Genomic DNA, 16,461 nt, shown 5'->3' on the forward strand with positions numbered 1-16,461 from the left:
AAGCAATTTATTTACCAAGAAACTGCTGCCGTAAATGACAGAAAAAGCAGTACAATTTACTGACAAGTATGGGGCAGGGGGGCTCAGAACGAAGCCAGAGGTCTTGGCTAGGCCTGTGAAAGACTATAAAGCTTTAGTAGTAGCCCACGACCTGTTTACGGCTGGCTGAGACACTGTGGTGTGAGGCTCCTGATCACTCAGCAGCTCTCGACTGCTGCCGCTCTTGCGTAACATACAAACAGGAGATGGTAACGGAAAACAAGCTATTAAAACGCAGCCATTTAGTGGCATCTGATTATCCTGCGTGTCCCCTTCTTTCACATGAACCACAGACCATACCCAAAAAAAAGGGGGAAAAACAAGAAGGCCTGATTCTGTTTTTCTTAAATTAAGTAATAAGGTAAAATTTTTGAGTGATTTGAAAACATTAAAACATCTAACGTTCGCATTGTGTGGGGAATAAATGTATAAATGAAGCATTTCATTTTCCACAAAATGTCTAAGGCTCTTGGCACTGGTGCCCACTTATGTGGAGAATGAGGGCAACGTTGGCCAGGCCTGCTGAGCTGGGAAAAAAGAACTGGTATGCCTGGAACTTCACTGCAAAGACCCAAATACCCACCAAGAGGATTCAAGGCAGATGTGGACTAAAACTTGCTTTCTTGTCAGGAGTTCATAAGTTAGTAAATTTACCCAAAATATGAGTTAACGCATGACTTGTTATGGTTGAACGGGTGGCTTACCTTGTCTTCACTACATCGAGGGGATGCATCAAGCAGATCTCCACCAGACCTAAAAGCAGAAGCCATCAGAATAAGTAAATAATAATTAAAGTTAAATAATTAAATAATTCTGGACATTTTGGTGAATGCTAGTTATGTTTTCAGTACAAAGCAATCCCTTGCTGGAGTGGATGTTGATTTTATTTTTTCAGAAATATAGCTGTGAGGAATACTGACAGACTATATAAAGTTAAAGACGATTAGAATAGATTAGCCTTCGTTGTCTCCTTTAGGACAAATTTCTCTTTTGAGACATTCGACGTAGCATCACACATACAATCAAACTGCAGCTAGCGGAAAAGAGGCTAGGCTGGACTCCAGCTCTTCATACAGGCATTAAGGCCTCACAGCGTAGCTACGAAGTCAAAGCTAAAGTGTAGCTGACATGAGCCTCACCGGTGGCTACAGAGAGGCTGCAAGAGCTGTTTTAACCTTTTCAGCAATATACACCGAACAACTACTGCACCCAGTGGATAAACTTGACAGAAATGTCCTAGCAACAACTGGAAAAGGCTACATGTGCGCTAATGCTTTTACATCGGACTGATACAAAACAAAGCATGATTCGCTACAAGACAGAAGTTCAAGGATGGATCGATACCAACTCCAAACTTTGTAGTTTTGCCATTTTTATGTTACTTTACTGTTTGTTTTGCTGGTTAGCTTGTTGAATTTGGCATTAGCATGTTCCACAGCTAATATGGCTGGTAGCGTCTATTGTAGACACACGCTGGAGCAATGTTGCCGTATCTAATATTGAGGCGCAGCCAAGAGAAGCTGTGTGAATATTAGGCCTCATTTGAAGCCAATTCAATAACCAGAGTAGTAGCTTGGATGTGGGAAATTGTTTTTTCACGTTGCTTTTTGTGTCGCCTCGCATAGCCAGAGCTAACTTTATCTGCATGGATCACACTGCAACACAAGCTCAGATGGCTGTTACAGGAAAGCCCTCTCTGCATGTGTGTCTCTTGCTGGACTTAAATAGACATGCCCTGTGGTACACTGACTGTTGTACTTACATAATATACTTTAGATTTTCTGCTCTTCGCCTACCCTCGCCTAACTTTTTACATTTAATAATTATCCTACATTATGGGGCTAGTCACTCTTTCCAAAACACATGTAGGCCAGTACCTCATTTTCATTCCTATTTGGGGCCAATAAACACATCCATTTCTTAAAATCTTTTTATCTAGGTGAAAAGAAAAGTAGAATCAAGTTTGAGTGGAGGACCACTTTTATTTTAGTAAAACTGTGATATAACACTATCACTGTTAAAAAACAACAAAAAGAATAAAGTGATATATATTTGAGGTGATATCACCCACCATTGCTCTTTATCAAAACAATCTAAACCTATGCTGCAGGTATCTGTGATGGCGCTCCCACTCACCCTTTGCTTTGAGCATAAATTCGGTTGACACACAGTTTTCACTTCTCGGGCAAAAATGCAAAACAGTCACTAGTTCGAGCTTCTGAAGCGTGAGAATTTTTCGCTTTTCTCTTGCTTATGTCGCCGTAAATCTTTGGATCTCTGCCAGCTGGTCGCACAAATCAAAAGAATCACTCGTTGCAGTCGCAGAGCACTCATTGGTCTTTCCAGTCCAGTCCTCGTCAGGTGATTTTTTTTTTTCCCTTACCCTTCCTGCCTTTTCTTTTTACAGTGGGCACATCACACTGTTGGTGTACACCAGTCAGATGTACCATATTAGACACAATGTGAACTTGTACATATCTGTTAAAGCCCTGGAGGATCAGATTGCAACGTAAATCTGATCTTTTATGTCAAGTGTGACAGTTCACCTTAAAATAATCTGATAAGAAGGCTGCCTTACTGCTAACCCGGGCAAAAGTCAGGGGATGTCAGCCCATGTGATTTTTTTTTTCCATTTCAGTTTTAAAGCAGTTTTTAAAGTAAAGCACTTCTTGTTGCCACCAAATGGTTTTGACAGACAGCCAGCGCCTGCCAGCCCTCCACGCGAACCTTATCATCACTCTGATTATCACTCTGCCCGATTTAAACGCCGAATACCTCAATAAGTCTTGGTGTTTTGAGGTTTGTGCCATCTTTGCAAGAACATGGGTCTAAACGAGTGATCCAGCCAGACTTCTTTCCAAAATTCCTATGAGTGACTATAATTGTCTGCACGTTGAAGGGCTGAGGCCACCAACCGTATCATCCATGCAAACCCAGTACATCAACAATGTGCCAGCAGCTGGAGAATCAATGCAGCCGGGTGATCGGTGAGGGACTCTGAGGTTTCACACACACACTAACTATGTGCATCTGTGTTGAAAAGCCACTGCTTTGGCACAGAGGCCTTCTGACTCAGTTTTTTTTTTTTTTTTTTTTTTTAACTCACAATTCTCACTACATCCCTTTACTGCTGCTCTGAGGGCTTCCCTTGCAGATTCCACGTGTGTGTACACAGCTGCTGTGCAATATGGACTCTTTCTAATTTGCTCAATTAAACATATTGTCTATAAAAGAATGTGTCTTCTGGGGTTTTTCCAGGGAAGTAATTATCAAGTGAAATAACACAGGAAAAATGACTTTGTCTACAGTTGAATCTTAATGTTCAAATGGGAGGACCAAGAACTACTGAGCCAAGCTACCAGAGGGCAAGAGTCAAACAACCATCTGTGACCAGCTTATAAAGCCTCAACAACGCTCAGATCATTAGAGACTGGTGTCCGAACTGTACCCATGATCACAAGTAAATCTGGTGAAGGTGCATTTAGTTACAATGGGCCATTTCTTTGGAACAAACTGCCGGAAGATATAAGATGCACCACAGCTGCATCACCTTTAAAAGGAAGCTTAAGACTTGTTCTCTCAGGCCAGGCTAGCCAGTGCTGATCTCGCTCTGTTTGGGTGGGTAGCGAGTGGGCAGGGGACGGATCATTTTACCTTTATATGTATTTAAATATGTATTCATGCTCTGTATTGTCATATTTATTGTGTGAAGGAAATTTATCTTCGACAGCATGAATTGTACTATATAAACAAATCTGACTTGACTATGGTTGTTAATGATACTGCACTTAGAAGGTAAACACAAGAGTGCTTTGAACACACCATTTACTGGGTTTGCTATTAATAGGCCTGCAGTGAAGATGAGGTGCATCAAATCTTTCAGCAGGTAATCAGATTACATGATGAAACCAAACCTGCCAGTCTGCCTGCTCGATCAGCCTGTGCAAACACAAAATGCGGGGAAGTGACCGAACATGCTCCAACAGGAGATGGAGTGGTGAGAGAGCAGGGGAAAAAAAAGACTCCTGCAAACTCACCTGAACAGAGCACTTGGACACTAAGTGGGAAGCAAAAACAAAGAGAAGAACATAAAAGCATCTTTTAAAAATCTCCAAGACTCCTGACATTGTGTGCGTTACATAAAATAAAGCTATATGCACTTAATAGCAGAAAGTTATTGTGTCACATGTCCCACTTTGCTCTGTGGAGGATTTTTGAGGACTCTGTGGAAACAACATAACTTATCGACTAAGAGCAACTTAAAGTCAATAACTATTTGCAGGTGTTAATAATCTCTCCTGGTATGTTCACATTGGACTACCAGGCAAAATGAGTTTTTCAAAGACCTACAGGCTATGACATGAAAATTTTCAGATCACTTTTCAAAGTGTTTTTATAATTGACTCTGAAGACTGACACTTGCCAAGAATACGTTTCCAGTTTGATCATGATTTATGGCACTGTTAGATTTAGAAAAATGTATTAATTTGTCAGACGAGCAGTAGCCGTCAGTCATTGGCTGAACATGTTGGATATTGACGAAGGACTGTCTCAACACACCATATACACAATAATGGAGGGTACATGAAAAAAGACTAATGTGTGATAGTGTGAATATTGCATACTAGTTTGGAATTAATTATCATTCATACAGTAGCTAAAGGGTGTACACTTTTCTTTTAACGTTGAAGGCACGTGCCTCTCAACGGGAAAATAATACAAATAATACAACCATAGATAGACAGAGCGGTGGGACTCAAATACGACAGCAGCTCAAGCCACGTTATCATTATCAACAAACTACACAATCAATGGAATAAAGCGCACGGCCATTGTTACTTGTACCTGCAAGTGACCAGAGCAGCTGTGCACATCTGGATACTTCACTTAAAATGATTCCCACTGGATTTCGGGCCTCATCGTAAACCTCACATTACAGGAACTCTAAAGGATACGGGTTACCAAATGCTTCATTAACTTAGAAAGGTAACAGTAGTTAACACTCTTTACTAATTAACAGGCCTGCCCCACTGTGCCGTTCAAAATCAGTGATTAGTTCAGTGTGTTGGGGCTCTCAGGCTGTCAGTGCTCGCTGTCTGAGCACACTGTAGACCACTGTCTTAGGCGCGAGGCTAACGCCATGTAGCATTGCATGTGGTACCTCCAACGTGGCAGTTGCAGAAGGATTACGTGATGACAAATGTGAATGCAAAACTATGCTGTGTTTGTTTGAGCATCTGTCTCACCTTGCAGGCAAGACACCTTAAGAACAACTGCTGGCAGATGAGAAGAGAGGCTGCAGAGCTCAACGGAAAACTCAAAGAAGAGAACGAGGGCGACCATAATCCTAAACTGACCTCTGTGCGATATGTAGCACGGCTCTTGTTTAAACTCAATTTAAATTTACGTATTTTGTACCAAACCCTTATATATAATGTACATATATGTGGTTGTTTTTTGTTGTCTTTTTGGTTCTTTTCTATGTCTCTATCTCTATGTTTTATCCCCTGCTGTCTGTAACAATTTCATCTCCCCGTTGTGGGATTAGTAAAGTTTTATCTTATCTTATCTTATCTTATCTTATCTTATCTTATCTTATCTTATCTTATCTTATTCATTATGCCTGGAGGACATGAGCATCTGTGGCACCACAGTGCTTTATTTATAATGGTATGCTGTGACACAATAAAATTACGGCTCCTGTGATATTTTCGGATATTATACTTGGCCATATTTTTGATTACAGTAACATTTTGATTAATTATTGATGTACAATGATGGTATAATGACTAATGCAACTGGTAAATAATTTAGTGATGAAGTGTTGTCATTTTTTGTGGTTGTTTCCACTTAAGGTTCAAGAATGCCTCCTGACAACTTCCATTTACAAAGGCTCTCTGTGCTGTACGTGTAAAGGTGAAAAGAGCAACAGTGAAAGTTTTTCCAGGCATAAGCAGGAGTCTGGTGAGGACGAATGCCGTTGTGTTCCTTGTCAATCAAACAACAAAAAAGCTGCAGAGGAGGGCGTTGCATTATACACCTGATGACAGTGCCACAAAAAAAACACACCTGTCACTGCAAAGCATTTCAATCTGCTGAGGCTATTCTTACTGAAGCAATTAATGGCTGATATTTCATACAGCTGATTTGTTTCCTGTTCCAGCTTTGCAGGAAATGTTCGATGGTTTAACATTACATAAAGCCTGCCAACTGTCATTTATTTGGATTCAGCTCTGGCGGTGACAAGTCACAGACACATCTCTGCATCCAGGCCCAAAGACACCAAACATTTACTTTCCCCGACACCACTGAGAGGCAGCTTCTCGCTCCACTGTGCCCCTGTGCATCATGCTCTTCTACTCCAGCTGTCAGCACATGCTACTGTTTAATCATAGAGCGCGGTAGCAGTGAACCCACACACTCCCGGGAGCACTTCACACTCCTCTGCAGCCTCTGATACACAGTCACTGAGCATGGTGAGGGCAAACCAAAGAGATGATGCTACTGAGCAGCGGCTTAGCTCAGCTCAGCCTACCCTTCTCTGGCTCCAGCTTCTCCTGCAGGCACCCACCTCCTCCAGCTGCGAGAAGCGGGAGTAATATTACAGCGACCTGCCATCTGGTTGACGTTTATGGCTTTGCTATGCATCACTGAGTGACATATTGGGAGATTCCATTATTTGAAGGTTCTTTTGTTTCTAAACCACAATGGTACTGACAGGGCTTGTCATCCAGCGCCTTGCAGACACACTCAGTTCGACACAGGCGCTAATGACAAAGGAGCGTCTGGAGCACAGCCATTAAGGCACACTGTTACGTATGCACTACAACGCAGCTACTTGCCACAACTGCATTCTGCGCCAAGGCACAGTGTAAAGGCCAATCGTGCAGTGGAAACAGAACAGCTACAGGGACAGAGTGAGAAATTACACTGATTTTATACTGCGACAACATATAGTTTTGATTCAATGCCTGGTTTTCTTATTGCACGGAGCTGACATCATGTGCAGCGCTTTAACAGCCGTGGAGTTTGGCTTTTGCTTCGGGTAGTGGATAACAGGACCATATGGCAGGACCAATGAGGCCAGGTGTTAAAAACTGCTGCATCATCCCTTATTCAGGTGAGGTGGCCTTGTTTTGCAGTAAACCTCTGGGATGGACTCAACAAGTAGCCTCACTGGTAGCACTTGTATTGTCACCACTGGATTGGCCAGATATTCCAGGTCGTCTGATTACTTGTCTTCCAAAGAGAGAAGATCATACATCACGCAGATGATTATCTGAGTTGGTTTTGGCTCGGGAATGCACACCGTTTGCTCCCACGCAAAAGTGAGAAAGAAAACAAAAGTGCACCAGGGAGCGATTGCTCAACGGGTGCAGGTGTCATCCATCATGCCGAGACACACACTGAATGACTGTAATTCCCAGCAGCCACAGGGAGAAGGTCACTGCCACAGGAAGCACAGCTCCCCCAGTTAAATGGACTAATACATAAGAGACATACTGGCCACTCATTTCACACGCTTACTTGACCCGGTAAATGCTACAGTCTCCAGTGATAGCTCACATGCCACATTCTTAAATATGCTCATACTAGTTTATTAATCACTCTCATAAAATAATGTAGACATTTCACTATAACAAAAGATGAAAGAAGTGACTAAAAAATACAGCAAAATTATAGATTCAAACATGAAAACTTAAATTAGGTCACAGACAACCAAAACCTTGCATTTCAGAAACTGAACATATTGCTAATTGTTTTAAAAACATGTTACTACATAATATATTTCTCGGTTCACTGAGAGCCAAAGCAGAAAATCATAGCCCGTCCTGGGGTTTCAAGGCGTGAGATGAAGCATAAGAGTGCCATGATGACAGAGCCTCCCCTCGCAGGCCCGCTCTGGCTTTGACAAGAGCTCCTGACTCAACCTGCAAGGTGATATCTCATGCCTCCATGTCCTCCATTAAGACTTTTCAAAACACATCGCATCTGGAATGCTAAACAAACCCTGTGAGCTGCTGCTCCCCTGCGATTTGTCATCTGCAGTAACAAAGCCAGTGCGATATCCATCAGCAACTGGGCTGGGCGTTCTGATATAGAAACTGATTAAACTCAGGATCTTTTAACGCCTGGGCAGAAATACAGGTGAACGACTGAGGAATGCCATGCCGATAAATGGAGCAATAAATAAAAAGATGCACAGGCTTCTGATTATTTGACCATATAAACACCAATAAGAAATAGAGGAACTGAAAAGAGTTTTATATGATTGCCAGGAGCATATTTTCACCTCCAGACTTGTATCTCTTTTATATAAGGCTTACCTGCCACTCCTCGAATGCTATACTGGGCTGTGTTGATTTTAGCGTGTTTATCTTTCATAACAAACAATCAGAGCCTGCCTGACTGCATTTTTATGGGACATTTACTCTGTTAGTTTATTACTGAATTTACCTGCTACGACAGATGACAATAAATCTGCACTGCATTTGTAAGAAAACACTTGCAGTTGGCATAAACAAGGCAAATCAGGGAAGTGGGTGAAAGAAATGTAACATGAAGGCACCAAAATAGCACGAGGCCTGCCTGCTTAGGTGAGGCCAATAAACTATAGTGAGCACCAAGCGAGGCACCCTATAATACTGAAATACTGCCCTGGAACCGAACTTGTTTTTAAAGCAAACAGGCGGTTTAACAATTCCAAACTGATCACATTAAAATTGAAATGGAGTATAAACCATTTTCATACAATAATGGTAAAAGTAATCTGTCATAAGAACATATAATCACCTCATGGGGAGACGGGGACTGTGCGCAAGAGATGCCTGGAATTCCTATATGTTAAAATGCATTTAATCACATTTTTTAATTCTATTTAATTCAATGCATGTAATAACGTCATGAATTACTAAAAGCGATTTACGCTCCCTCTCTTCTGTTAGAGGAGGATAAATCTGTTTCTCAGCGAATTAGCGGAGAAAAAGAAAACAAAACCAAAAACCTATCAACACTAGCGTGGAGGAAGTGATTGTGTAGGAATTTACATATTTGAAAGAAACAGTGGGGATAATGGTTCAAGACATCTGGAGCGAGAGAGAGAGAGAGAGAGAGAGAGAGAGAGAGAGAGAGAGAGAGAGAGAGAGAGAGAGAGAGAGAGAGAGAGAGAGAGGGAGCTATTAATCACAGATATCACCAATCAGCCTTCCTGTCTCGAGGGTGCAGACGTGTCCCGGTTAACTCCCCAAACAGTCCCTAATTCTGCACTTGAAAAAGCTCAAAGGGTGCTTAGAAAAACAAGCGGGGCCATCTCCAATGACTGCGGGGGAGTTTTTAAGTGAGGGCCCCCGACGAGAGGTGCAAGCATCCCGGCATTCCGCAGGCCTGCGTCGGCTGCCGCTGCTGCTTCATCTGTTACAATCACCTCTGAGGGCGCACAGTGCTTATTATTAACACTGTATGTGGTTTCAAGTACAATTAGAAAATAAATGAAATTGTAAATAGTAAATGTTAAATGTAATAATATAATTCAATATTAAAACCCAATTGACATGAGGTAATCCCCTCTTACTATAAATTAATTTTATGATCTACAATTTTTAGAAACAATATTGACATTTGACTGGAAACCAATGTTGAGGTTTCCGTCACTGAGCCATCAAAACAAAGGCCGTGAATGGAACTTTGCTTGTGGTGCTTAAAAGCTTCAGCAATAAAGTGCGTCGCCATAAAAAAATATTATGTCGCATAAACTATATTGTGGAAGATTTCGATTGACTGAAGGATCTTTGTGTATCGACTGGTTATGTCTCATTAAACAGTATATAGGTGCACACGTTCACAGTTTCACCATGAAAACTCAATCTCAATCCTCCTCTGTGCTAAACAGACTATGTTCTTAATAACCAATGAGGACATTTATCCGGCAGAGCTTCAGCACATCCTGTTACAGGTCAGGAGGTGAAGATTCACTCTTTTTTCAACTGATACTTCTGGCTTTTTTGCATGACAGTTGGCCAACACCCTCAAGGATCAAACATCAAGGTTATGTCTTTATGTGATGGCATCATCAAATAAGCAAAAATAAACAAAAGATGCATCTGTGATACAAAGCGAGGACAAATATATCCGGTCTGTAAAGGATATGTTGATTTTTCAGGTGAGCGTGCTGTCTCCAGTTCAGATTTATCGTTGGAAGTCATGCGTCATGCCGCATTTCCCCCACTGGCTGTATGCAGAGACAGCTCGGGTATGTCCCTGTCTGTCAAACTGGAGATGAACTCTGTGATATTAATGGGAGTGTAAAGGTGTGTGTGTGTGAGGTGTGTGTGCTGTCGACTGGGTCAGGACCTGAGCTGCCTGGGCTGACGGGCTAATGATAAGTTATTGACAGACTGACAGACAGACCGTGCCGGCGGTGCAGCGCCGTCGGTGTCGGAGCTTCCCTCTTCCATTACTGTCACGATTTTCTTGACACCTGTGGTCACATTTTTTTCTAAACACGGCCATGTGATGCAAATGCACGCGCCAGCAGCGCGGAAGCTGGTGACAGGAGGAGAAGAAAAGGGGACAAAATGGATGCAAAACCTGGTGTAACTGATGTTTGAGAGGAAGTGCCCCGTGTCATCTCGGGCCGAATCTTTCACGAGGATTGCTTTTTAAACAAATTGTCTCCAACTCCTGCAGGACACCTGTCACCATCTAAATAAACTATATAATCCTGTAACAAAAGCTTACAGAGATTACCATGTAGTTCTACAAATATGAGCACAACACGCGGCCAGAAACCCTTCGGGACATTTTAATAATAGACGTTTACATTGTTTACTATTAACCAGTGGCTCACACTGGGGGACGGGAGCCCATAAGGGGTCGCAACTCAAACCTAAGCGGTCACAAGATAATTGCTTTGGTAAGGAAAAAGCAATTTGCTCCACAACCTTTTTACTGAAATCTTTGGTTCTTTCTTGGGACAATACTGTTGAAAAGTGTTGCGCAACCTGTGAGGAAGGACCCAAACTTTCCTTATATTTTGAGGTCGCTCGCAAAAAAGGTCAGAAGGTATTAAACTACAACTGAGTATGACTTTCACTATAGAATGCTAATATTAATTAATATTAGCAGATAGTGGTTATCTGCAATCAATATTTCAAATTTTCTAATTGAAATCACAATTAAAAAGTCGAGCACATTGAGCACAGTAGCTACAGTTTAGAAAATACTGAGATCATATGACTACTAATAGTGAGGCGTCAAAGACACCAAAAATTATATCTAGAAAATGTTTAAATAATTATAAATTGTCATATTTTATTCACCAACTGTTACTAATTTTACTCACCAAAGCTTGTTTTCAACACTGGCCAGGACTAAAATTCTGGTGGGGAAATATTGAACCATTTATTGGGCTAAAAGCAGTCACATTTATATTCATCCATTCATTATCTATAACCGCTGAACCTTTGGAGGGCTGCGGTGGGCTGGAGCCGATCCCAGCTGCGATGCGAAAGCAAAAGCATTTAAATATTTTTCTAAAAATAATGGAATCAGGCAATATAATAGCCAGTGTGTGTTCGTCTTTCAATCTGTGGCAGGTCAAACGCCACAAATTCCAAACAGAAATATGATTGACATTAACCTCAGTGTCCTCAACAGGAACTACTGTACGGGCCTGGAGGAGAGAGACCTCCACACACAACTGTCACTTTCTAAACAAAACGTGCAGAACAAACCAAAAGAGAAACATGGCAGATGCCGAGCGTCTGCTGCCCGAGGGTAAGTTAGCCTCAACAGGTAAGGTTACACAGGAGAAGACGTGGAATTCCAAGAGTTTGTTGTGCATTTACAGAGCAGAGCTGCGCACGAACACTGGATTTTCTTTTTCAGTGCACACACATAACGAACAGCGAGAGGACTGCGAGGAGATTTTCACTGAATCTGCCAAAAAGTACACTGGATTAGAGTCCAGGCCTGGAGCCACTTTGACAAATAATAACAGTGAGTAACAGTATTTATTACAGATTATGAAGAAATACTGAGTGGGCTGTATTTAAAAAAAAATGCTGTCTGATTTATATTTTTTTAAAATGTGAACAACTCATATTTATTGTTACTGTTATATAGTAATGACGAGTCTAGAAATGGGTTAAAGGTGATCAGGATTAATCTGAGCAAGTTTCAACACTCATGCAGCTGTTAGCATTTGAGTCTGAGATCATAACAGTGGCAAAAAGTGAGTAAAATACTTTTTTTTTTTTTTTTTTTTTTTTTACATGTTAAACATTGAGCACACCGATGAGAAACTTCTCAAGGGGAGGCTACTAATCTCTTCTTGTCATTAGATACACTGCAGACACACAGCAGCTGACAGAAAGAGGCCATCTCATACTATATAACACCATCGAGCAAATCATGTCGAGAAAAGTAGTTTAAAAAACGAACAGAAAGAGCTACTATTTACTGCACACTGCCATTGGAAACTGATCTGCCGCCGTCAGAAATCAATACCAACAGGCAACCTTATCATACTTTAGCAGTGACCAAGTGTTTCTGTGGTGGTGACCTGAACAGATGATCTTAGTGCTCTGTGGGGAAAATGTTATGCCAAACTCCCTTTAAAAAATATGACATATTAACAATTCCTTACATGTACGCAAAACACATGACTCTAGAAACACAAGATAAATGGTGTCATCTATCAACAGTCTTCTTGTCAATTCGGCATCAGTATAATCCATCAAGATCAACTGCATCTTCGCAAATGAATCAGATACAGGGCAAATTAAATATGGAGTCATTACACTGTTAATTCACTGTGTGGCATCAGGGAAAAAATAGGGTACGTCCCCTGAAAGCGCTGATCGTGAGTTTAATCCGTCCTTTTGGGATTTAACTCAGGACACATCTGCCAATATCACTGGAAATAGAATATCACGGAATAGATAACGCTATGCAGGATTATGCTTGTAAACCTTAAAATATGTCTATTAATACTGTACAATGTTTAGCTGCTTATGCTTATCACATAACTTTGAGCATTAGCTAGCAGGTTAGCGGTTTACTGAGTGGGTGATTTGTAATCTGACATTTTAAGTCTTTAATGAAACACTTCAGAAGTATTTAGGTGATTTTTTTAAAATACTTTTAGATATCTAACCCCATATTTAATTTTTGTGTCTGATCAACTGTACAAGCCCATCATAACATTTGCTAAATCAGCAGCTGAAAACCACCTAATTCTCCAGTTTAATTATAAAAATATGGCAATCACCAAGATTGGCATAAAAGCTGACAACACTGCAGTGTGAAATGATTTCAGTCCCCTTGCCACAGCCTCTGCTTTCACTGAAACACACCTGTCTGCGCCATTTCATCAAACCTCGATGCATGCCTACAGGTGAAATGCAGCCTGAAAACCACCTAAGTACATACTGTACTGCTCGACTGTTGGCACCAGCGCTTTGATTACCAGACTGTAATTACTTTACCAACGAGAACGATTGGCCCTGTTGCAACATTACCACGTTAATCAAAGACGGATTTTTAAAATTGGAACAACATCATAAACATCAGTCAGTGCAGCAGACAGACACCAATTGAGATCCATTTAAGTGGAGTCCTCAATAAAGAGAGATTACAGGTAACCAAAACAGTGAGAAAACACAAATGGCCCATCCAAGCCACAAACTCCTCTCTGCTATCAGCTATTGTGCAATCAGAGAGATCCAACTGCTGCTGGTAGTAACCAAGAAACAGTGACTTACTTTCCTTCATCACAGGGAAACGTCAATGCTACATGGAAACTGACGAAAAAGATATGGCATTGACATGAAGAATGATCCGTTGGTCACAACAACTCAGTCACTGTTGTTGTGTTGTTCTGGGCTGGTGTATGTGTGTACGTGCAGCCTGGCATGTTTCAAATAAAATCATTACAGTCATTACTCATCATTTTGTGGTTACCACTGTTATAGTTTGAACATGTTAAATTATTACATCAGACAACTGTCATTCCTCCGTCACACACTGATACTGAGCGGAAAATGAAGAGGAAACACTGCTTCCAAAGTACGATTGGGCAAGGTGTGTGATCGCGATGACAGGTGGCGCTTGTGCCCCAGGGGGTATTCCACGGTTGGCAGGGGTTATGTGGGAAGATTGTGGAGTATCTCAGCTAATTTGATAAAACAGATCAGGATTTGTTTAAAAAATATGCAGACACTAGTGTTTATGAGGAAAACGAACACACACGGGTACAAGGCTGACATGTACTATACATTTAATGTCAAAATAACCAATGAGCTGCCAGCTACAATAGGCCGACTGCACTGGTAGATGTGGCACCTACGCACCACCTACTGCCGATGAGAGTAGGTGAGGACAAGTTAGAAAGCAAGCAGAGAAGTGCTATCAGTAATGTCAGTGCTGACAGAGATGCAAAGTGGAAAGAGCTATTTCAAGCACCTCTGTTTCCAGAAGGAAGTGTCCTGTTAATTTTTCCCACGGTAACATTACGTGACTCACAGCTGAAGCTCTTCTATGGCTTGGATGGCCACATAAGTCTCCTGGTTAGATCATCAGTACAGAAGATTAACACCTGCATTAGAAAATATCTGGTTCTGAGACACAAACAAATGAGCACACGCAGGAATTTCAAGGAGGTTAAGTTAACTACCAGTCCCAGTGTGTAGTTTAGCATTCAATGCCCGAGCTGGACATTCTGTGATGTATCGCTAACAGCAGGTGGTGAACTGATTACACAATTTCCAACTTCAAACCATTTGCTTTGGGTTACTGGATCCATTTTGGGTGAATCCAGCAGCTACGGAGTCAATTTCTGTCAAGAACTACGACAACAAAGTGTTTTGATTTGCTCTGACTGGCTGAGCATAGCTTCTCCATAGCAGCAGCTGAGGCTCATGGGTACTGACATGACATAAAGACATGAAAGGACTTCTCTCGAGCCAGTGTTTGGTTTGTCCATTCTGGGCTACTGTAGGAACATGTAGGAATATGAAGGGCTCATTCACACCCAACGAAAACACAACAGTTCTTAGTGTCGGGTGATTAAACGCTAATGAAAACACATTTCTGAATATTCTGTTCCATTTCTGCCAATAGATCCCCCTAAACCCTACATACGCTGACACTGGTCGTTTAAAGAAAAAACTGAAATGGGAATTACAAACCAGAGAAAAAAATTCTGGAACCAGCAACGCACTTCAGAAAAAAATCCCCTTTTATACAGTTAATATTGCTAAAGTGCACTCAGTTTAAAATCAGTTCAAATGAACACATGTGGAACATAAAGGGTAAGATCCTTGAAGACGATCTGACAGAGCTGTGAGGTTACATAAGACAAACAAATGTTGGGAACCACAAGTGTGTGGCTCCTATTTGAGCTGCAAAGTAGCCAAGAGGGTCAACCTGGTTTCATTAGATAGTACTGGAAATACTACTACTACTACTACTACTACTACTTCACAACTACAAAACAAGGTTCTATGTTCTACGATCCTTTTTGGAGCTTTCGCAGAGCACAGCGAATGGGCCATTATGGTGAGCCTTTATATGCTGCTGAGTGATGTGAAGCAGAATAGTAAATGGGTAGTAAGTGGACTTCCCACTGTAGACACCACCATCATTAACTTCACCACCACGTCACCACATCACTACAACATCACCACGGCTGCTGACACACCCACCCAGTCTACAACCTCTCGTCTTCACCCAATTCACCTTGTGTAAACAAAGATTACACCTCACCCCATCCCCAACCCCCAGAGGGGAGAGCTGTGTCGTTACTGTCACCTAGTGGACGGAGGGGAGACGGAGATTGATTAATACGCAAGGAGGTGAGAGCGAGAGAGGGAGATGGAAAGCACATGTGGGAACCACACAAAACATGGCTCCCTGCCTGAGAGAGAAGAAAAGCAGCTCCAGAAGCATATTCCATTTAATGTAGAAAGGAAAAGTAGATATGCAAATCATCCATCAGTACAGCGTGTCACTTCAGACACAATAATCTCTGTTTAGCATAAAGACTTCACAGATTCCAGCCTCTGTGCTTCGTGGCTGATCTGAAAACTTATTTTATATGGGGACAGAGTTGACCACTCAGCCAAAACAAGCACAACTTTCTCAGGAAGCTCACCTGAGTCCATAAAAGCTGATAATAGAGCCAATAATTGGGAGGGAACAGCAATAATGGAGGTTTAGTGAGGCAGTAAATTCTTTAATTAGTTGTTAACACCCTGTGTCTATATGTATAGGCTGAAGCTTCCCCCATGGCTAGCTGCTGTCTGAGGCAGGCTGGAAAGACATGCAGGCAGAGAACCAGTGACTCATCTTTAAAAAGAGGAAGGGCCATCACCTTTGCTGCTGAGAGCCTGTATGTCATAACAGCAAGTACCTGGGAGACAT

At 41.6% G+C, this 16,461-nt stretch overlaps 1 protein-coding gene across 1 annotated transcript in view; it reads right to left on the bottom strand.

The window, feature by feature from the left end:
• slc25a21 (solute carrier family 25 member 21) overlaps positions 1 to 16,461 on the bottom strand; it is a 92,740-nt gene that overhangs the window by 28,621 nt on the left and 47,658 nt on the right. The window contains exon 3 of the mRNA XM_070979597.1: positions 744 to 792. Coding sequence (XP_070835698.1) covers positions 744 to 792 — 49 coding nt within the window. The remainder of the gene's footprint in view (positions 1 to 743; positions 793 to 16,461) is intronic.

The sequence above is a fragment of the Chaetodon trifascialis genome, chromosome 14, assembly GCF_039877785.1.
Source record: "Chaetodon trifascialis isolate fChaTrf1 chromosome 14, fChaTrf1.hap1, whole genome shotgun sequence".
In the NCBI taxonomy this organism is placed as follows: Eukaryota; Metazoa; Chordata; class Actinopteri; order Chaetodontiformes; family Chaetodontidae; genus Chaetodon; species Chaetodon trifascialis.